The following is a 23,738-nucleotide window of genomic DNA, read 5'->3' as shown; positions in this document are numbered from 1 at the left end:
TAACTGGTTCAGCAGATCCAAAGTCCACGGGGACCAGATATGCATGTGGTACACAAGGTGGAAGCAAAATATTCACACATTAAATATTTCAGCATGGATCTCTTAGCTTTCTTTAATGATGAAGGTTGCTTAGTGGCACTGCCTTTGCATGGGTGACTGAAGAATATCAGGTTATGGGTGGCAGAAGATGATGCTTACTACATGACAGCCAGGCTGCAAAAAGAAGGTACCAGGATCCCAATGTGTACCAGTCTCTGCCACCTAAGCAAACAGCCACCAAATATGGCTCCCTGAGCACGTATAAACAGTAAGTACTGCTGGAGGAAGGAGGCTCTACAACTCAGCAGGCAGCCTGAGCATTCTGTGTAAATGCTAAGACTATAGCTTTCTTAAGCGATCTGTACTCCAATGCTGATGTGGGCTTTTCAATGATGCACCTTCCTTGAATTCATGCCTACACAACCCACTCTTGTAACCCCAGTAAACTCACTGGTTAGCGGGGAGAAAAGCATGAACCTAGCCCTGGTATTTTTAAAAGATTTATGTATGTGAATGCATTGTTGCTGTCTTCAGACACACTAAAAGAGGGATCTCATGACATTTGTGAGCCATGTGGTTGTGGGAATTGAACTCAAGACCTCTGGAAGAGCAGTCAGTGCTCTTAGCCATTGAGCCATCTCTCTAGCCCACCTAATTATTTTAAGTAAGTTTCACTACATGTATATTGCTTAGGTTGGTTTCCAGTACCAGGCTGAAGTGATCCTTTTGCCCCAGCCTCTCAAGTTCCTTGGGCCTTGGAGTACATACCACTGCTTTGATTTGATTTGATCCTATTCCTAGGTGTCTAAAAGAGATGAGACGTCATGTTTACACAAACTACTTTAGAAAGTTGGTGGTTGTAGGGTAATGTCGGTGGGAGGGAGCATCCTCAGAGGCAAGGTGGTGATGGGATATCGGGTTTCTGGAGGGGAAAAGGGATAACATTTAAAGTGTAAATTAAAATGCAATTAAAAAAATTGGTTTGGATGAGAATGGTCCCTTTAAGTGCCTAGGCTTGAATTCTTGGTCTCCAGTTAGTGGAACTCTTAGAATTATTAGGTATATAGCCTTTTTTGGAGGTGTGCCACTGTGCTTTGAGGTCTCAAAGGCTCAGGGCAGGCCTGGTGTCTCTCTCTGCATGTTGCCTGCAGATCAGGATGTAAAACTCAGCCACTGCCATTGTCTGTTTTCCTGCCATGATGACCATGGACTCTAAAACTGTAAATCAGCCCCTAATTAAATGCACCCTTTTGTAAGTTGTCTTGGTCACGGTGTCCCTTCGCAGCAACACAACATAAGTCAAGGTTGGTACCAAGTTTACTCATTGTACTAAAAGCCTAACACATTGGGTAAACAAATTGTGGTATTTGTATGTTTAAACGATAGCAAAAGAAGGCAGAAAGAAAGAACTATATGCTTTTATGAATTTAGAAGTTAATCTGGTGTGGAAACCAGAACAGTGGTTGTGGTGGAGAGTTGAAAGGGATGAAGTGATTGACTGGAAGTGTGAAGGAGCTGTGAAGACAACTGTTTTCATGTTGACAGTATATGGTGTTGATTCATAGATTATTTGCTATCCAGTATTTTATGTAAATTATGACTCAGCTTAAAAATGGGCACAACTATTCAGGCTATTGATAACACTAGTTTCTTGGCTCCCATGGTATTTAGGCCTGGGTACCACTTGTAGGTTCGGGGGGCTGGATACAATCATGCTTTCACTTCAGAGGTCAGAAGCAGCATCATCAGTGGTTGACAAGAGTGAGTTTTATTTGCAGGGCTCTGCTCTGTACTGTGCTGGAGAAGGTGGTCCTGAATCTCTTCCCTGAGGTATTCAGTTTCCATAAATTTCCTTACCTGGTTCACAAAATCTTCTATATCCATCCCCTAGAACATGATCTATCCCATCTAGTAGGAACAACCAACACAGGGCAGACCACTTTGAGATTCACATTTGTAGAGGATCAATGCTTTATTTTTGCTTTGAGACATGGTCTCACTACATAGCTCTGATTTTCCAGGAATTCACCAGAAACAGAAACTCACTATGTAGACCAGGCTGTCCTGAACTACTCCCAAGTGCTGGGATAAAGGAATGCCACCCAGCTTCCCAGTTTTGGGTTTTTTTTTTGTTTTTTTTTTTTTTCTTTTTTTTTTTTTTTAGATAAGAGTCTAGTTATGTAGCTCTTGCTGGCCTGGAACTATACTGATCAGGCTAACTTCAGACTCGGCCTGTCCTTTGGTCTCTGTCTCCTGAGTACTGGGATTAAAGACATGCACTATGTCACCTGACTTGGCATACATATCCTAATGGTTATTATAGTTTTGCCAGGCTGTCACTCCAGGGTCACCTGGGTCTAGCAGAGTCTTCTGACTAGCCCATTTCCTCTGCACACAACGTTTTCACCATTGTGTATTTTAAAAATCCTGTCAACACTTTCAAACATCCACAGAGAAAACAGTGCTGTCTTTATGGTACTGAACTAGAGGGTTAAATGCACTGGATCCTTTGATCCTTTGAGAAATTAGGACTCGTCTTCAGTGGTGCCTGGAAAACAATGGTAGGCTGAAGTGCTCTTAACCACTGAGCCATCTCTCCAGCCTGAGTCAGGACTCTTAATAGAATACTTCTCCATGATTGGGAGAATAAATGTAGATTGACTTGTTTTTGGGGTTGATTTCATGTAGACTTTGAAATATATATCAAAGGATATTCCTGAACTCCAGATCCTCTTTGCCTCTGCCTACAAGTGCTAGGATTATAGGATATGCCACTGTGTCCTATAGATAAGAGGTTTCATTATATTGGCCAAGTTGGCTTCAGATTCAAGTTTAACCCCTCTTAGGGTTGACACCCCACCACCTCCACAAGCAGCAGAGCATGAACGTTCCATCAGCTCTGGCTTGTTCTCCTTTCTCTCCTTCAACCCCTCTCTCTCAATGTTGTGTGTGGTTTTTTGTTTTTGTTTTTTTTTTTGAGACAGGTTTCTGTGTAACAGCCCAGGCTAACCTAGAACTCCTTTTTTTGGATCAAACTGGGTCTCTAACTCTCAGAGATCCACCTACTTGTGCCTCACAAATGCTGGGATTAGAGGCATGGGTCACCACACCTGGGCTTTTTTTGTTTTACTTGTCTTTTTAAAAAATTTAAAGGAGGAGGGGCTGGGGATTTAGCTCAGTGGTAGAGCGCTTACCTAGGAAGCGCAAGGCCCTGGGTTCGGTCCCCAGCTCCGAAAAAAAGAACAAAAAAAAAATTTAAAGAAGGAATACAGAATAATTTAGATTGATGGCCATCCAGATGTGGGGCATGACTAATCCTGCATTTGAGAAGCTCAGCAGGATGATCATGAATTAGTTCAGCCTGGGATACACAGGGAGACACTGGTACAAACAGCAAAAAGATGGTTAATTTTTGAAAAGTACACAGCCGGGGTTGGGGATTTGGCTCAGTGGTAGAGCGCTTGCCTAGCAAACGCAAGGCCCTGGGTTCGGTCCCCAGCTCTGGAAAAAAAAAAAAAAAGACATGCAGTTGTTTAAAATCATCTAGAATGTTCCCCAGACTCATTGTTCTTTTATCTGACATAGAGGTTGGAGATGGCTTGTTGTTACACAGCCCTAAAACACTACAGACCTGAAGTTACAGGCAGTCACCAAGAAAGAACTCTCCATCAGTGGATGAGCTCACAGTCTGAATTTCTACGTAACAATGGTACTGTATCTACATAAAACAGGACTTCTTTCCCACAAACTGCCCTCCAAGACTAGTGGTTCTCAACCTGTGGGATGGGACCCCCACTGGGGCTTGCATTATCAGATATTACCATTAAAATTCTTACCTAGCAAAATTACAGTTATGAGGTAGCAATAATGGTTGGAGGTCACTACAACATAAGGGACTGTATCAGAGGATCACAACATTTGGAAGGTTGGGACCACTGTCTCATGTAGCCTAGCCTAGCTTTGAAAAATTCAATAAGTAGGCAAATGACCCTGAATTCCTGATCTGTCTGTCTCTAGGATTACACACACACACTACCAACCCGGCTAGTTCTCTATCTGAAAGAACATTTCAGAAGCTGGAGAGATGGCTCAGAGGCTAAGAGCACATGTTCTGTAGAGGACCTGAGTTCAATTCCTAGCACCCATATGGTGACTCATAACCATCTATAACTCCAGTTTGGACGAGCCAACACTTTCTGACACATGGTACATATATATGCATGTGGGCAAAACATTCATGCACAAAAAATCTTTTTTAAAAAATCCAGAGCTTTAATTTGTTCTTTGCCATCAATGCCTACCCCTCCTTCCCTTCTTGTTTTATAAGACAGAATCAGCCTCCCTAGTACTGGGATATTACAGGAATACCTGTGGGATTCTTTCTATTGAGTTGTGTGAGCCTTTGTAACTTCTTTTTATTTTATTTTCCTTTCCCTTTCCCCCCGCTTCTATGAGGGTGTTCCCCCACCCACCCCTTTTGGCCTCCCCATGCCTTTGTAACTTCTACAGGCTAAGAAAATACCAAAACATTTTAAAGATTTATTTGTATTCATCTCTGTGTGTCAGTGTGAGTGAAAGCCACTGTATGCAGGTGCCTGTGGCGCCAGTTCTCTGTAGCTGGAGCTGCTGGCAATTGTGAGTGGCCTGCCAGGGTGTTGGGAACTGAACCTAGGTCCTCTGGAAGAGTAGCATGTGCTCTTAACTGCTGTCTCTCCAGCCACTTAAACAATTCTAACAGCTAAAGAGAAACACGTTATTTCAGCACAGTAAATGGAAAAGACTGGATTGTTGTCCGCAGAGCTAGGCTGTACTTAGGGCTCTGCGGTTACAAGTCCTGTAACCCTGTTGAGCTCTGTGGCCCCACACTTGTGGTAGAAAAAGAAAAGCTTGTAATGAAAGGAGAGGCCCCTAGATGGCGGCAGTGCTCTAAGGGAGGTGACAGATTTTGTTCCATACAGTGAAGTAAAAAGTAAGGTAGAAAATGAATTCCCATTAGTTCCCATTAGGAAAAAAAAAAAATCAGCCTATGAATTCATTCAATGACATTCAAAATGGCATCGAATCATGAGTCTTACAGCCTATGTGCATCTGGCATTAATTAAAAGGAAACATTAATGTTCATACACAGTGAAAATACTCCCTTTACCTGATCCATATATTCATTGCTGTTTTCTCAGGCTTATATATCTAAATTTGAGAAACTGAATACAAACTGTGATTGCTTTTTAGGGATACTGACTTACAGTCCTATAATCATCATTTTTAAAATGTCAGTTCTAATGATACATTTTGATAAATACACTAATATTAACTGTTCTAAATGTTGCAGACTGATTTGCAAGAGCAATGAAAGAATTACATTCTTCCTGTAGCAATGAACACAAAGGCATCTAAAGAGACACCTTATCTTTTAGGGTTCAAAGGGTAACATATTGGGCTGGGGAAATGTAGTTCGGTAGCAGAGTGCTTGCCCAATATGTATGAGGACCTGGGTTCAGTCCCCTCTACTGCAAAAACAAAAACTAAGGGTAATATACTAAAAATGGCTTCTCCAGTTTTAACCTAAAAACAAAAGCAAACTCAAAACCTGAGTACTTCAAGAGGTCTGTATGATGTATGGTTTGGGTATGAAGGTGTCCCCAGAAGACTCCTGTGTGCAAGGTTTTGCTCTCTGTCCAGAGGCATTACTGAGATGGGGTCAGGCCATGGTCAGATGAACTAACCCTGGATGGACGGAATCCACGGTGGATGAACTGACGGCTGAGTAGGATACTAGGGGACAGAGGAAGGCGATTTGAGGTGTTTTTCTGAAGAGTGCATCTTGTGCCTGGCTCTCTTTTTCCCTCTCTTCCTGTTCCCTACTTCCCCTTTTCTACCTCTTCTCTCTTTCACAGAGTCTATATGTTGGAAAACTCCCCACCATGATGTTCTGGTTTGCATCAGGTCCAAGGTGATGGAGCCAGGTGACCTAGGAATGAAAACTCATCAGGCCCAAACTTGTTTTCTCCTTTAAGTTGTTTATGATTGAGTATTTTGTCACAGCTATGAAAAGCTGACTCACAAAGATGAGAACAGTATCAAACTTTCACCTAAAAAATCTGAAACAAGCACAATAACCCCTTTCCATTTATCTCATAAAATTCTCTTCATATACAATTGTTTTTCTTTGACTATTGCCTTGACCTCAATCAATTTATAATAAGAAAGTACCCATGCAAGCCCCACAGCTACATTTTGCTTCCTATTAGTTGAGAGAGAAATACATAGCAAGAAAAACAGCATGGTAGAGTGAGATGGCAAAAGAAGGAAAAAAAAGGATTTGTTTCAATATATATTTGCATCAACAAAAGCAAAGGTGCTGAGTGGAAAGCCGCCATCTGTCCACCACACCCGCCCTGCAAACAAAGGACGGGAGATACAAGGATAAGACAGGTAGGCTCACATTCTGAAAGATGCAGTCTCGTCTGCGGTAAGGAATTGAAAAGTTGAGTTCAGTTTATTATAGTGTCAAGTAGATACACAACTATTGCACTTATTCTGCTTACAGAGAGCCAATATCAAGAGGGATTTTTTTCTTCAATAGAGAAAGGTTGTTCAGTATCCTCACTATTAAATTGAAATCTCACAGGCAAAGAAACACTTCATACCCCTCTCCACACCGCTGACCCCTTCTTGCTCTTATATGGCTTGCTGACGATGAGAATTTAGTTTGAATAACACTTTACGTCTTCCCATTCTCGTAAAAGTGATTTGAGTGGAAACCTACAATGATTTTCTTTAAATAGTCTTAAACAAAAACATGTAGTAGAAACCCCAGATCCAAAATGCCAAAATCAAATGCAATCATATGCCAGGGATAGGAAATTTAGTAAAAAACACAAAGTAGGTATTTCCTTATAGAAGCAGTGTGTTCAGGAAATCACTGGCCACCCAGGTTTTGGATAATTGGGAAAACAGGAAAAATTAAGAAGTGGTCCAGCATATGAAACTCTTCTTGGAAACAGAAGAACCCTGTTGGAGAGCATTTCACATCTCCAGCGAAATGCTAACCCACCAATCCATTATTAGATTGTCTTCAGAGCATTTGGCTTTAGTTCATAAACTGTAATTGATTGAGTCACACAAGAACCACTTTTGAAACTCAGAACGTGTGACCCTGGATGACAGGAAAGTGGTCTTGTGTTTACTCCAATAGCTGCAGAGATGCGTTGGGGGTGGGGGGGTACTGCGTCAGCCTTCAGTCCTCTTAAATTATTTTAACTTCTGATATAGCGAGACGAAGTGAGCTGTGGGGGCTCGGCACTGTTTTTCATCTTACCCTTTGCTCTGTATTCTAAGATACTCTCCGAGATTCATAACGCACTACTGTAACAAGATCCAGCTTTTGTGTATTACTGGGGTAATGCAAAGAAAATGAGTTTTCCTTGAGTCAATGAGCTGACCAGTAATTGTCAAAGGAATGATTGCAGATTCAGAAAATGTGCTTTATAATGACCCTGTTAACATACACATCCACCGAGGAGAGGTAAGTTGTGGCATGTCTGTGGAGGGGTTAGTTGTATTAGCAAGGCATCTTAGGGATGGTTTTGGTTCTTTTGACCCCTTCGAGTCCCTGGATAAATGGGGAATGCTGGGACACAAGGAGCACTTGGGGACATGAGCTTATTTCCCCACCTGCTTGTAAATGTTCCACTAGTTACAAACTATCTGTCCTGCAGCAAGCTTCCGCCCCAGGACTAAGACTAATGTGCTCAAGCTGTTAGAATTAATTTGAATATCAAAAACGAAATTCAGATTACCATCCATGTCCTGATAGTTACAGCATGTAGAATGTCAAACGTCCTCTTTTTAAACTAAAGTAGAAAATGAAGAAGCATGGTTAATTCAGTGTGTTGATGGGAACAGGCGTATGAGTACAGTTCCTGCTTGTTAGCCGACCCATGCTGCCTGCCTGCACTGGATGCTTTCCCAGGGGAAGCACACTTCCCTGCCGGCTTCCTCACTCTCCATTTCTCCGTACACCTTTCCACAAACGAAGCTAAGCTAAGAAACCTACAGGTTTTCTGCCCTCAGAAATTCTAGTGTGCCACATACATCTTAGATATTTCTCTTTCTGTTTAAAAAAAAATAGTGCAAATATCTGATAGTCAAAGTGAATGTTCAAGTGAGTTCTCGTGTCAAGGAACAGCCAAGCTTCACCTTCAGCTGACTTGTAGAAACTGAACGTAGTTTTTGGGAAAGATCCCAGCTTTTCCCATTAGTTCTCCACGCATCCAGTCATCATCCACGGGTTCCAGCTCTGTTATTACATCTCCAGCCTGGAAGGAGACAGGAGTTAGAAATAATTATTGGTTTCTGCAGGGTACAAGCACAGAGCGTAGCCTACCTGGAGCGGCGTGAATAATCTTCTCTTTATATAACTCATTTATCTTGATTTGCAGAGAGGATTAAATGATAAACTGCACAGATGATATATACCTAATGACATTTGCTTGCAGGCTTCTTTTTCTCAAAGTAAACTCAGTCCCCCGCCACCATCAGCCTCGCTCCACGCTGAGCTTCCTGCTTATGTTTTATGCCCCCCACACGCACAGTTCCTAATCTAAATCACTCTTTAATCTAAGACAGTACCAGCTATATACACACAAATGCACGTAACTTTATCTAACAAGTGTTTACAGAATACCTACTATGTGGCAGATACTGTCCTGGGTAATACTGTTATAATGCAGTATAATGGACTTGCTCTATAGTGGGAAGGCGAGCATGGTTTCGCTACCCATGAGGGCCGTCTAAGAGGGGCACACGGACAGTCATGCTTACATAAAGGTCACAGGTGAAAGGGTGAGCCACCTGCTCCTGTGTGCTTTGTCCTCGTCTGTGCCTCACAAAAGTTCAATAGCTACAGTTCTATAGATGAACACTGTCAGCATCCTTGTGAGGGAGAGGCTATTTCATAGTTTTTTGTGTGGTGTGCGTGTGTGTGGGCTTGTGTGTGCATTAGTGCATGTGCATGTGTCTGTGGGTACACATAGAAGCCAGAGGTTGATGCCAAGTGTTTCTCAATCATTCTGCAGCTTAGGATATGGAAGGAAGGTCTCTTACTTGAACCCAGAACTCACTAACTCAGCTAGTACAGCTATCCGGCTTGCTCTGGAGATCCCCGTCCCCACCAGATTGCCATGACCTCCTGGCATTTACATGGATGTGGGCATCTGAATCCTAGAACTCATGCATGTAGCAAGGGCCTCACCCACTGAGCCCTCTCTCCAGTTCTCAATTTCCTTGTGTGATAAATAATCTGAAACTCAGGCAGTATATATGTCTTAGTTAAGGTTTCTATTGCTGCAACAAAACACCACGACCAGAAAGCAAGCTGGGGAGGAAAGGCTTTATTTGGCTTATATTTCCAGATCACGATCTGCCATTGGAGGAACTCAAACGGGGCAGGAACCTGGAAGCAGGATCTGACGTGGAGGCCCTGGAGGGGTGCTGCTTACTGATTTGCTCTGCCTGCTTCTTATAGAACCCAGGACTCTGAGCCCAGTAGTGTCACCACTCACAGTGGGTTGGGCCCTCCCCCATTATTCACTGATCAGGAAAATGCTCTACCGGCAGATCTTATGGAGGCATTTTCTCAATTGGGGGCCCCTGATTTCAGATGGCTCTAGCTTGTGTCAAATTGGCATGAGACTGGCTAGCATGCTAGGCTGGGTGGCACATGCCTTTAATCTTAGTATTCAAGAGGCAGAGGCAGGCAGAGTTTGAGGCTAGCCCGGTCTACAGAATGAGTTCCAGGACAGCCAGGGCTACACAGGGAAACCCTGTCTGGAAAACAACAATAACTACAAACCAAAGACTAGCCACCATAGCAGAACTTACCAGGATTGCACATATTGTGAGTGGAGAGCCAGAATTCAAATTCTAGGGTGTTCTAAGGTCCATATTCCTAATCTAGAGGCTATGATGAGGCTGCCGCAGTTTACAGTGTAAAGTTGCGATAACACTGCTTGGTAACAGTCCGAGCATATTATACCCTGATTCTTGCACACAACCATGCTTCCTTCTATCAGTGACTTATCCTACCCATCCCTAGCAACAATACTGGCTTCACATGCAGTCGCATTAGAGGCGCTTTGCCTTGACGGAGAGTACAGTACTGGTGTATCCTCATCTAAGTTACAGAGGATGTGTCTCACACATGTGCAAATTAGGATTCCTTTATCAGATGAAGATCAGATTTTGTTCTGGATGATGTCTAATAATTTCGTAGACCCTGGATTTAAAGTTCTGCAAGGGTCTAAGATGACCCTGGCTACTTTAAAAAGAAAGTATATTTACCAGGATAAATGGATTTCTTTGTAGCACTACTACATAGTTCTCTGCAAAATTGTTTGATTAAAGTCTTTCCTTGGGCTGGAGGACTGGCTCAGTGGTTAAGAGCACTGACTGCTCTTCCAGAGGTCCTGAGTTCAAATCCCAGCAACCACGTGGTGGTTCACAACCATCTGTAATGGGATCTGATGCCCTCTTCTGGTGTGTCTGAAGACAACTACAGTGTACTTATATATAATAAATAAATAAATCTTTTTAAAAAAGTCTTTTTTATGGAGACCGGAATGAAAACACGGTAACTGTCAGATGTATTTTATGTATAATTTGCTTAAGTATGTAAAATTTTGGCTATTCAAAATTTGTTACAAATAAGTTACTACCCTAAACTATAATATAATGAATAGTTGAAGCTATTTTCCTAACCATTGTCAGTTTTGTGAGTACTAGGACTATATATGATAGCTGTCTACTAACATTATGCACATTTATAGTTAAATATTATTTAATAGATATTAATGACCAATATACCATCCCTTAACAAAAAACTCAACTATTTGCCTTATGAGCCACTCATCCCTGAAGACAACCTGTTCTCTGTGGGGTATGCTGTGAATTCTGCGAATTGACACACATCAAAGCCAACATGTGTAGCATGATTTCTCCATTAACTTCAGATGCTGGTAGCTGCTGTGAGGACTGAGGAGAACACTCAGTGAAAACTCCCACATCAAGTTCTGCCATCGTAAAGCCAAGCCACAAGGGATTCTTTGAAGACTGAGATCACTAAGCTAAGGTTTTCCCCTAGGCCGTTCAGTGACAGTTGATGATGTAAACTATCAGATCTTACTCAGTTTATTTAGTTCTTCCTCCCTAATTGTCACCCCTTTTCTTCTTGATAAGGCCTCACTAGAGGTTCAAGCTGGACTTCAAAATGTGATCCTCTTGCCTCTGCTCCCCAAAAGCTGGAACCATAGGACTTCCAGCCTTGTCCACACTCTTCCGTTTCAAATAGGGCCTGAGAACTCTTCATTCTTAGGTAATGATCAATATTCCATTCATATGTACATTGCAAAAATAGGTAGTGTTAGTGAGCACAAAAAGATACATATTCTGACCTTGAAAGAGAGTTCATCTTCGTTTTCCCCAACAAAATCATACAGGGCTTTAACCTTCTTCCCCTTCCGCATTGTGGAAGCCACACTTTTTGCCTCAGCTGCAAAGACACAAGAATATCAAATATGCAGCAAGACGGTCACACAAAACACAAACACCTTAGGAACCTGCCTTGTCTTCCTCTAAATATTTACAAGTAGTTCTGAATTTACTTAACTTGCAAAAAGTTAAAGGATATTCACTTAGGACAAAAAAATTGTACAAAGTCTACTTGTTAGTCAAACTGAGCTGCTATTCAATGATACCTTGATCTTTTCCCCTCCACATAACTTTGATGTAGTGACTTCATTAATCATCTGTTCCAGATGTAGATAAACTTAAGTCAAGCATGGTCAGAGGTAAAGGCCTATACACAATTTAAAAGCCTTAGCCCTTGAAGTAGGTCACACTAGCAGCTGTTATACCTGGGCAGGGCTGTACAAACACTGCTGGGAAGATGCCCTCCTTGCCATGCAGCCGGCCCCGGTACCAGTCAGAGTCTAGACGCTCGAGGATCAGGATCCGATCTCCACGTTTGAAGGCTAAGTCCTCGCTGGTCTCTGCTGTGAAACTGTGGAGGGCTCTGCACCATTCTCCAGGAGGGCTGCTATCCTGTTTCAAGGCAGGGATCTGGGTGAGGAACAGGAGGGTTTATCCCCAGTAGCATTTCTCACAGCTTCCAACATGGTGAGGAATAAAAGCTAAGGGGCCACAGGGGCTGGTGGGATGGCTCAGTGTTTAAGAGCACATGCTGCTCTTCCAGAGAACCAGACTTCAGTTCCCAAGGACTCATGTCAGCAGCTCACAAGCGCCTGTAACTCCAACTCATGGGGATATAACACCTTTCTGGCCTCAGAGGGCATTCACATGCCTATGTAAACATATACATGTAAATATAAAAAAATGTGAAGGTGTTTTTAAGAGTTCAAAACCAGGGCTGGAGAGATGGCTCAGTGGTTAAGAGCACTGACTGCTCTTCCAGAGTTCCCGAGTTCAATTCCCAGCAACCACATGGTGGCTCACAACCGTCTATAATGGAATCCAATGCCCTCTTCTGGTGTGTTTGAAGACAGCTACAGTGTACTCATATAAATAAAATAAATAAACCTTAAAAAAAAAGTTCAAAACCAGAAGTTTTGTTCAAATTACCTAATATTTTATGTTACTATTAAATTAAAGAAATAAGTTTCCAATAACTTTTCTTAAAGTATAATTTTAAGTGGCAAGTGTGACAGTTTAGGGTTTTGCTAGTTTTAAGGGACATGTAATACTTAAGCAGAAACTTTCTGTGATCTATTCTAATATGATAGGCTACTTCTAACTCTCCATTAGGAACATTTTCTGTGGGGCTGGAAACACAGATGTGCAGACACACACACACACACACACACACACACAGAGAGAGAGAGAGAGAGAGAGAGAGAGAGAGAGAGAGAGAGAGAGAGAACATATGGGCTGGAGAGGTGGCTCAGTAGTTCAGAACACTGGCTGCTCTTCTGGAAGACCTGGATTTGATTCCCAGCACCTACAGAGTGACCACTCAGAGTCCTCTGTCCTCTGTCCACCAATTTCAGGGGATTTCATGCCCTCTTCTGGCCTTCCATGGCACTTCATGTCCAAGATGCACAAAGTACATTCAATAAAACACCCATATACATAAAAAAATTAAAAAAAAAAACACTTATCCACCAGTCTTAGTGGCACATGCCTTTAAATCCCTGTCCTTGGGAGGCAGAGGTGGCCCACCTAACTAGAGTTTGAGGCTCATCTGTCTACAGAGCAAAACCATATCTTTAACCCCTCCACTGCATGAGAAGATGGTTCTGCCCTGTGAAGGGGCAGCTCTTCCAAGATGGATGGTCAGAATCTCGAGTAGCAAAGGCTTTGCAGTCACGCAGGGCAGACCTGGCACTACCATTTCCTGGCTATGTGTGTCACTAGGCTTCTCTGGGATTTGGTTTCATTTACAGGTTTCTGTGAGAGTCAAATGACAGGACACAGAGGACCTGTTCCACAGTGGCTGGCGTGCCTTCCCTTCTCAGTAACTGGTGGACTAAAAACAACAACAACAACAACAACAACAACAAAAGCAAGAAAAATAACCCTTTACCCACTAGACCTGGTGGCTCCCACCTGTAATCTAAGCACTTAGGAAGCTGAGGCAGGGGGATGGTCATATATTTGAGGTCAGCCAAGAAACTAGGTATGGTAATGCATACTTACAACATCAGCACTTGGGAGTTAGAGGCAGGATGACAAGGAGTTCAAGGCTACACAAGACTCTAACTTAGCAGCCCTTTCCACAAAGGAGAGTCATGGAATGGCCACCTGTGACACGAGAACAGAAATGGAGGAAGAAGAGGAGGGGAGGTGTCTGTCCCTGTACCTTCTGCATGTCTTTCTGTGAGTCTTAGGTACAGTATTACAGTCACCACACAATCTACTGCATATAACTGCATATGCAATATACTGCATATACTGCTGTATAACACATACAGTGACTTCACACTGTTTCCTCCTTGTAATTATAGTATCAATTCTTCCAGGGTTTAAATGTGGCTGTCACAAAGGTTATCCATTCAAGCCTCCTACCTGAGAATTTGAGCCAGGGTCTTCATTTTTGGTCTTTGGTGGCACCTTTGTGCCTGCATTAAAAAAAAAGGGGGGGTCAGATTAAACAAACAAACAAATCACATAGTATTACAGGAAAAATAGGTAGGGTGACAGTAGACACTGGGGTTCCAGTCTCTTTAAGTGTTAGCCTCCTGGGGACTTTATTTAACTTTAAACCAGGGTTCAAAATTAGCCGTATAATGCACTCCTTGCCAGTCTTTGTCATTTCTCATGTGTGGCCATTGCCAATCACCTAAACAAAAGATCAAACTAGTGACCCACACAAATCACCATTCAAAGTAAGTGTTTTCCTCACCGCGACAAATGTGGTGGGATGATCATTAAACGTCTTAAGTGTTATTATATTACTGGTTCACCTGAGGTAGGCAAAGACACAACAGATACCCACGTCCCCCATACTCACTTAAAATATTCGCACCAGACATGGGGTGATCCTCGACAAGTTCCACAAAGTTAAGGGGGAAGATCCCAGTTCGATCTCGAATCTCTCCTCTGCCCCATTCCTCATTCACATACCCTGTAAGAACGATTACTTCTCCTTCTGAGAAACTTAACTCATCCTTCTGGTCTCCGATATACTCAAACCGAGCGATGCACCTCTGGCCTCTGAACAAAGAACAGCACGGTTACGGGTTAAACAAGCGCACACACGCAAATAAAGACCGTCATTGGTGTCACCTTCAGCTCTGCTGTTAGGCAACGCTTCATAACGCACAATAAATTCTCTCTAGTAGAAACTTTAAGAAAATGTTTCAGCTTCCATCCTCTCCTTTCAATAAATATCCTGTTTACCATGGAGCAAGGTATATTTTTTTCTATGAAAAAAAAAAAAAACCTCCCACAAAGAAGAGTATGCAGCACCACTTAATGATAAGGCTTATTTCTAGATGGTGAAGCTTGTCACACAAAAAAGGCCAACCTCCTGGCCTGAGACTTCAGCAGCATTCCGGATCCAGAGCTGACTGGTTAAGTGTGTCTACATTGCACATCTGCCTTTGATCAGCTCTTATGTAAATACAGAATCTCCCTGGGCTCCATTTGTCTGGGTCTTTGTGCCAAAGCAATCCAAGGCCCCTCTAAAGCCTTTCAACCACAGACATGCTGGGATTAGGGTAGTTCCCCTGAGAATCTCAGGGTAGAGCATCAAGAATGAGGACAGTGTACAAGGGGCATCTCCCAGGCAGGGGGATGCTCGCTATGAACTGAATCCACCATGGAGCCGAACGTATCAATGAGCCTGATGAGTTAGAAGGTCAAAGGGAGCGGGATGCCGGAGAGCCAAAACACACACTCATCCATCAGCTTCACTGCTCTGCAAAGACATTGCCTGTAAGAAGGTACAGTCCTGAGACTCGGAGGAATCCTCCATGAGCTGCGACTTTGAGTGAAAATAAGATACAAGCAGATAAAACTTGGTCTGTGGTGTGATTCAATCCCTAACCTTTGATCTGAGCCCTGGAAAGTAAGTTTCAATAGCAGAGATGTAAAGAGAAGACAGCTGCCTGTAAGGAAAGGCTGCCCTGCTGTAGCCAGATTCTCACTGAAGTCTGAGGGCAGATCAATGGCCATTCAAACCTGCTGAAATTCAACGAGCCCGAGCGGTGTCTGTGCTCAGGGTAGCACTGGAACTTCAAGTGGAAGCCAATGACTTGATGCTGTCTGAGGCACCGGAATTTTCCTTATTTGTGATAACCTTTGCATTTATTTCCTCCCGTCCCCTGGGGACAGCTCCTTATGTCTGACCTATTCACGACAGGTTTACAGTCTTCACCAGGTAGTGAATTGTACTAATTTGCTCATTTAACTAGAACATAAAGCTGTGTGGTGGCAGGGCTCTAAATCACACAAGAGTTACAGTGAGGCATAAAAGGCACATAAATCCGGAAAAGGTCTCAGAAACACAGGAACACACAGGGAGTGCTATCCTGCAGTTTAACTCTCCCCTCACCGGGGCCCAGTCCTTAGAAACAAAACAATACAAAATGTTTACTAAGCCGATTCTTGTTCCCATGGCTGGGATTAGAACCCAGAGCTGTATGTTCTATGGGATAAGCATTCAGCCGCTGAGCTGAGCCCTGGCCTCATCTGGCTCTCTTTGTAGGATTCATATTTCTATAAGATAGACATATTTTCCATGAGAAAAGCACTTTAAGTTCCAAAAAAAAAAAAAAAAGCTACTGAAAGACACCAGAAAGACACACTAAAGACTTCCTGATAGCAAAACTGTCTGCGTGCAGGTCAGGTCAAGTCTAAGCAAAGTGATTTGCCACTGCCCCTAAGTCTGCGCATGCAGAAGGCTATTTAGGCTGGCTTCTACCGGCTTACAGCATTTCCTTTTCAAAATGTTTTTATTTTTTCATTTATGTGTGTGAGTGTTTAACCTCAAATATATATATGCACCATACATATGTAGGCCTGGTGCCTACAGAGGTCAGAAGAAAGCATTGAATTCCTAGGAATTGGAGTCACAAATGGCTGTGGGCTATGTATAGGTCCTAGAATCGAACCCAGGTCCCCTGCAAGACCAGCAATTTGCTGTTAGCTGCTGAGCCATTTCTCTAGCTTCTCTTTTCTTTTTCAAAATTAAAAAAAAAAAAAAAAAAGTTGTGCATGTACATACCCACAGGACCAGCAGAGGGCACCAGATCCCCTGGATTTGGAGTTGGTGGTTTTAAGCTACCTAATGTGGGTGCTTGGAATTGAACCAGGGTCCTCTGCAGGAGCAGGACACATCCTCATCACTGAGCCATGTCTCCTGCTGTCACTATCACATTATAAGCAAATAAGTTTCCTGAGAACTAAGGATACCGAGGATCTGTCCAATCATGCAATGGAAATGATTAAGTTTAGAAATTCTTCATTGCTAACTCCTTAAAAAAAAAAAAAGTACAAAAGAACACAGACAAAACTTACTTAGCACAGTGAGATGAAAATGATTCTCTTTTTCCACTTCTTCCTTCTGGAATATCAACCTAGCAAAGACAAAATTATGGTAACACTTTTCCCCCCCACAATTTGGTTAAGATGAAATTTAACATCAAGTACTGGGAAGACGAGTGATTAAAATTAAACAGGGAAGGTAGCTGTTGAACCTACTGGAGGTGCCGTTCCTAAACACTAAAATAACCAAAATGGGGCTTTGGAAAAACTGCACAGATTCAGCGGGGTGTGGTTACTTACTCCTGTGATGTTGGCACACAGGAGGCTGAGGAAGGAGGATCATGAGAAAGAGGTTAGGGCCACAGCAGTGAGACCCTATCTAAAAGGTGTGGAGGGAGAATGGCTTTTGATGTGGTCCTCCTCGAGCAACCCATGAACTCTTGCCTCATGTGTCGCCATGAGCACATGACACCATTCCATCCCCGAGAGTTCTCTACACTGCATCCGAGGAGCGTGTGACATCAGACATTCCCAAATGAAGCGTTTGATCAGATTGGTGTGTTCTCCCCATATTAAGGGGGCACTTCTCTCCTTCATATAAACGGGGCAGGAAGAAAGCAATTTGTGCTAAATGTCTCCTAAACGCCAGGCACTTCCTTGGTCTGGTTGCTTAGTAAACGGGAGAGCTAGGCTGGGATAAAAGTCTCGGCCATAACCACGCAGTTGAAAACTACTTAAGGCTGTGAGGTCTATATTAGATCAGGGCCCTTTTTGATAAATTCTGTAAGTGTGATGTTTTAAAACAATTTTTTAAACTTGTGGGCTTAGGAATAACATTTATACCAATAATGTGGCCGACTGGGTGTGATTGATTTCAGTGTGGTAATTGTGCTTTTCAGAGCACGGCTACACTGAGCAGAAGAGAAATGAGGAGGAGTGTTCAAACTTACATTACTCTTAATATTAATTTAGAGAGTGTGGCTGGAGGCCTGCAAAGAACCAGGCCCCATCTGCACTGGGCAACGTTTAAGTCCTACATTTCATAATCCAAGAGGCTCAGATGCTCTCTACTTGAAAAATACAGATTTTCTGTAATACCTAGATTTTAAAGTTTCTGAAGTAATAGAAAATTACTGTTTTTTTCCCTTCAAAATAAGCTGCTTTATTAATATTTCATAGTATCCACAGGTTATATCAGGGAGTGAGCCATATTTTTCCTATTACTACATGTGTTCAAAAAACAGTCTTGTTTTGTCCCTGTTTCACAGCTACCCCAGCTTAGCAGGAAAGTCTTCAACATACTGGAGTGTGTCCACAAGTTAATCTATTAGGGGCTATAGAATGTTGATGCTTCACTATAATTTTCTCCAATCTGACTTGAAAATGTGAAAGACAATGGACCAGTAGCTAAGGTAGAAGAGCCTGGGTCTTCTCAAACTGATGTGCCACGCCCCCTAAGAGTATCCCTTCAGAATAATGTCTGGTCGCACTAACCATGGTCACTGGATGTCTCCAGGCACATATCCCTAAGTGCTTAAGAACCCTCCAAGGATGAGTGATTTACCAACTGGTACTGTTTCGTTGGAGGCTGGGCCCGGCAATGTGTACTTCACTGAAGCTGGTGGGTCCTCCACTCCTAGACTGTGTTAGCCAATCGGTCAGCAGCAACAGATCCCTGCTGAGCTCTTACTCCTTCCATAACTGAATGCTGACAGAGCTAGTCTGTGTGGGAAAATGCTCATTTAAAAAATAAATGTCTGACTGTCAAGTGATCCAGAGAAGTCTGTCTCAAGACTGTAGGCTTCTAGCTTCTCCTTCCTATCTGTGAGCCTCACCAAAGCACCGGAATGTGTGGCCAAATAAAATAAACAAACCCCACTTACAACGACTTTGACGTAATTGGCAGGAAAAATTCCAGTCTGGTTCCTACATTTCCCTCTGTACCACTCTGCATCTATTTTTTCGAGAAGATAAACAATCTCTCCAGATGTGAGACTCAGATCATCGGCTTGCTCTGTAATACAGAATTCATGACACACAATGAATTGCCCCAGCTGCACACATGCTTGAAGAACAAAGTGGCATTTAGATCTGTCCACAGAGGCCGGGAGTGCATTCGCTGATCGAATTAATTTTTTCGCAAAATTTTATTTTAAAAATGTGATATGAGAGGTTCTATTTAAGATGAGGTTAGATATCTACTAAGGGAAACAGTTTTTAAAACCACCATCGTCCTGGCCCGTGATCCCTACTGTGCCGATGTAAGTCTTGCTGAAAACACACTGGGCATTGACGGATCTTTATAGACCTGGCATGATACACTTACCACTATTCCCAGTCACCCGGAAAAGCCATTCCAACTTCAAATATTAACTAAGGGAGTACTACAGCCCTTTAGGAAGAAAATTTATTTACACCGAAATAGAAATCAATCTGCCAAGTATATATAAATAAGTTGTAAATAGTTTTTTTTTTTTAAATTTGTAGCTTTGGCTGTGATGGATAACTTAAAACGATTACAAAAATCTAATAATTTGATCTCATATTAGGCGGTAACACACATATTAAAGAACCTTTTAAACACCCACTTTACTTATTAAATTAGAATTAACTTCATCACAATGCTAAGCAAGAAAGTGTTCTATCCCGAGCCCCTGAGGAATGTTATTTGGAGCTGAAACTTCATCACGAAGTTAACGTTTGTAAACGGTAAGCAGTGGCTATTTTTCATTGGTCTGAGGGAGCTCCCATTCCTCTCAAAGGGCAGGTTTCCAGCTAAGCATTGAGGCACGACTGGGCGCCTGGCCCCTTCCTGAGGACAGAGCGATGGATATAAGATGTTATCTGCCAGCCAGCATTCTATGGCCCTGGCAGTGAGGATGAAAGGCTCTGAGAGGGTCCCACCCATTTATTATCTATGCCCTTACCCGCTGGGAAGTCGTGAAGAGCCACCGCGTGAGGAGCGCCACTGTCTACAGGCTTCTGAGTGTGGCCTGACCCCTGAGGGGAGAAACAGGGCTGTGAGTGGGGTGTGCAGGGTAGACACCAGTTTCATTTTTCTCTGCAAGACCATTGTTTTGTCCTCATTATGGAGTCCTCCTGAAATGCTGCAGCACGAGTGCTAGCCGCAGAGCACGCAGGGGAGCTAGGCGAGAGAATCCTCACCACCTCAAAAACCATGTGCTCTTGCCGGGGGGGGGGGGAGTACAGAAATAAATTTCAATAAAATTCAATGTTACTAAGCATTCCTTTTCAAAGACTTACTGTATGCATATGGGTATTTTGCCTGCGTGTATGTCTGTGCACCATACAAGCGCCCGGTGCCTATAGAGACAGAAGGAAGGCACCGGAATCCCTGGAACTGCAGATGCTCAGAACTGAACCTGTGTCCTCTACAGAAGTAGCAGCAAGTCTTTAACCCCCAGTCATCTCTCCAGCCCCACTAAGCTTTTTGATTTTAAAGGAAGAAACTAAAACAAAACAGAACTGTTTAACTTTAAAAACATCAAAGGAAATAAGAACAAAACACCATAACATTTCTCCTTCCATAAAGTTGTGGGATTCAGCCATTTTGCCTTTCAGTGAATGGTACTTTCCCCACTTCTACTGATCAATTAAACCTTAAGGACAGAGCTTTCACATTTAAGTCCATTCTGATGGAAGAGAATGGAGTTCGGTATTTATGTTCTTGCGTTTTGCAATGAAAGGAGCTAATGACTTCCCATAAAGTATAATTCACAGAAGGAGAACCAGTTCATTTATTACCACTTAACTGAATACATTCTCTAGTCTGAAAGCGATGTTACTCCCCATGCTTGGCCTTTCTATTTAATCTGAATGGCTTATCCAACAAGCAATTCTAAGTAAATTAGCCAAGAGAAGGCAGTATTCTTTGGTTAGGTAAACAATGGCTTGGGTTAGCCAGAGGAGACCGGGAGATCCAAGATGACACTTTATTACTGACAAGCAGCTGGTTTTACTTTTGTTTCTTGTTTTTCCCCCTCCTCCGGCCCCTTCTCCTGCTGACACTGCTATTATGTGGACCAGGCTGGTCTCAAAATCAGAGATCCTCCTGCCTCTGCTTACACCCACCACACCCTGTGTTATTTTATTTCTTGAGACAAGGTCTGGCTATCTCTCCAGGTAGGCTTTGAACTCACTATATAGACTAGCATGATTTCAAATTCATGATGCTCCTGCTTCAACATCCTGAGTGCTGGGAACCCACCACACTTGGGTTCTTAGTCTCTTATGTGAAGAAACAGGCTTATCAATGATGACATCATCATCATCATCATCATCATCACCATCATCACCATCATCATCATCAAATCCAGTTACAGGATGTCGATTACTTTCTCAGGTGGTCTGCAGATCAAGGCCAGGCCAAGGAAGACTCCATCCTTGACCCTTGGGAATGGTACTTAAAAATATTCGATGCTAGCAAACTTTTAGAATGAAGGTAGACTTTTGTGTGCTTTCTTTCTTCATGTTTCAATGACTCTGGACCTCTCAGGGATACGTCATCTCTGGCCTTTCCACAGCTGCAGGGCACTGGCTTGATCACAGTGTCCTGGGAGAAGTGGCCCCACTCTTCCCACCTTGCACTTCCGTCACATCTTCCCTGAATCCTCCTGTCCTTTTAATGAAAATGTGTCGCAGAGGCAAACCGTGTACTTAATACAGGTAAGCAGAACTGTACCTCTGGTCGAGACCTAAGGGCTGAGGCAGCTTTTCACACCTGCTCCTGCTCACTGCCTTTGACTAAAGAACAAACAACATGGGAGCTGTGGTAATTGTGCTATTTCAGGTCTCCAGTGGCTTTAAGAACACCGATTTATGTAACTAAGTGTGTGTGTGTGATTTTTATTTGTTCCTGATTTAAATCTTCAGAAAAAAGAATGGCCACTCAACAACAATATTAGGCTGGATGGCTAGCGACTTGGAAGAAGTGAAGACACAGATCTACCCTAAACCTAACATGAATGTGAGTCTCCAAGTGAACCCAAGAGTGAGAAATTTAGGACGGTGATCTGAGCCTCCAGTCAGTGTCCTTTCTCAAGTCTTCAGTGATGAGCAGGGGAGACTCATCAGGGGCAACAGCCTAGACGGGGTTGTCCGCAAGGGAGAAGGTCAACCCAGACGCCACTACTAGGGTGCATATCTTGTAGGTAAATCTAAGACAGTTCAAAGGTCTTCATTGCTAAAGAAATGATAGTGTAATGGTAAGAATGGCTAATACTAGGCTGGAGAGGTGGCTCAGTGGCTAAGATCATTGACTGCTCTTCCAGAGGTGCTGAATCCACAACCTAGCAACCACATGGTGGCTCACAACCATCTAATATCAGGCCTTAAAAATCAGGCTCCAAAAACTTGTTGTCAGGCCTTAATTGTGACTTGAGTCACTGGATTATATTTCATTATCTAATGAATTTATTAAAACAGATAAACCAGGTTTGTAGGTTTACACAAAGTTCCCTTTCCTCTCCCTACACAGGGTCTCCTGTCAGTAAGGATACCCTTGACCTCTACCATGCATCCAAGGATGACCCTGGACTTCTGATCCCGCTTGACTCCACCTCCTTACAGAGTTCCACCCGCCTTTGCCTCCAGAGTGCTGGGATTAAAGGTGTGGATCACAACACAGGGCTCAGCTTGCATTTTAAAGAAGTCCTTTGTATCAGAGTTAGCATTCACAGGATTCCTTTTAAAATAATGGATTCATTCTGCTAGAGAAAGCACCTCTGGTACTTGATAAACAGGTTCACACTCTTTAAGAGTAAGTAGCTTTCGAAGTCGAAAATAGGAGAGAGCCGAGTGTCCTAGCTCCCACAAGCCACCAGGCCTGGAAGAAGGCAGAACACCCAGGAGTCTCTGGGCCAGCATTAGAGTCATTTATCCCAAAATTGGAGCAGACTGCTACTGTTATTTCCACCCTGGTTAAAGCAGTGCTGCTGATGGGAGAGACTCAGGGAGTGGAGGACGTAATTACTAGCTCCGTGATGGGGTCACCGTGCATAGTACGAAGTCTCACAACAGCACTTCCTTACGTTAGGTCTGCTTCTGGGGTGCTCGTCCAGGGGAGTGACAATCTTCATCTGGGACGGGTGGACTCTGCCGGTGCCTTCTCCCCGCCGGCACTCCAGGTAATTGTTCTCTGCCTGTTTCAGGATCACAAGTACATCTCCACGCTGCAAAGCACAACAGCACGCTCTGAAGCAATTATTACTTAATAAAATATTACTACTTCCCCACATTTTAATCTTTGGAGCCTAAAGCATTTAATAATATGTAATAGCAGGAACAGAGGGCAGCGCTTTTTTTTTTTTTTCTTCTTCTTCTTTTTTCTCTTTTAATCAGTCAGTAAAGAAAGAGCTCGACTTTACCTTACAGGAGAGTTCCGTGGGGTTTTGGGAGACAATGTCTTCATTGGCAATTCCATGAGGCACCGACAGCTTAAATGTAAACCATAAGAGAATCAGTCACAGTCTCAGACCGAAACCCGTTGCTGATCACCTTGTCGTGCATGCTGAAGTACTGCTTCTTCAGAAGGTTGGCTCTGGGGCAGGCCTCCAGCCCTGGGATCCAGTGAGGTCACCGTTTCTCCTGGGCACTAAAGCTCTCAGTGGGTGGAGCTGAGCCCTCAGGAGCGCAAGGGGTAAATGACCTCACATTCTGTTAGAAGCTCTTTCTGTAGG

The 23,738-nt window shown here is 43.1% G+C and overlaps 1 protein-coding gene across 7 annotated transcripts in view; it reads right to left on the bottom strand.

The window, feature by feature from the left end:
* Window positions 1-6,036: 6,036 nt before the first annotated feature.
* Window positions 6,037-23,738, bottom strand: part of Sh3d19 (SH3 domain containing 19) — a 159,797-nt gene continuing 142,095 nt past the window's right edge. For 3 of the 7 annotated variants that reach the window (XM_006232783.4, XM_039103745.2, XM_063282715.1), the window contains 10 exons: window positions 23,427-23,495; window positions 23,091-23,231; window positions 19,968-20,040; window positions 18,924-19,054; window positions 17,074-17,132; window positions 14,564-14,766; window positions 14,119-14,171; window positions 11,952-12,156; window positions 11,490-11,587; window positions 6,037-8,357 (listed from right to left, as the gene is read on the bottom strand). In XM_006232783.4, coding sequence (XP_006232845.1) covers window positions 8,241-8,357; window positions 11,490-11,587; window positions 11,952-12,156; window positions 14,119-14,171; window positions 14,564-14,766; window positions 17,074-17,132; window positions 18,924-19,054; window positions 19,968-20,040; window positions 23,091-23,231; window positions 23,427-23,495 — 1,149 coding nt within the window. In that variant the 3' untranslated portion in view covers window positions 6,037-8,240. The remainder of the gene's footprint in view (window positions 8,358-11,489; window positions 11,588-11,951; window positions 12,157-14,118; window positions 14,172-14,563; window positions 14,767-17,073; window positions 17,133-18,923; window positions 19,055-19,967; window positions 20,041-23,090; window positions 23,232-23,426; window positions 23,496-23,738) is intronic. The other 4 variants (XM_215597.11, XM_039103746.2, XM_006232785.5 and 1 more) reach the window with 3 other exon arrangements.

The sequence above is a fragment of the Rattus norvegicus genome, chromosome 2 (genome assembly GCF_036323735.1).
Source record: "Rattus norvegicus strain BN/NHsdMcwi chromosome 2, GRCr8, whole genome shotgun sequence".
NCBI lineage: Eukaryota > Metazoa > Chordata > Mammalia > Rodentia > Muridae > Rattus > Rattus norvegicus.
The sequence above is the reverse complement of the archived record's forward strand: the minus strand, read 5'-3'. Positions and strand labels throughout refer to the sequence as shown.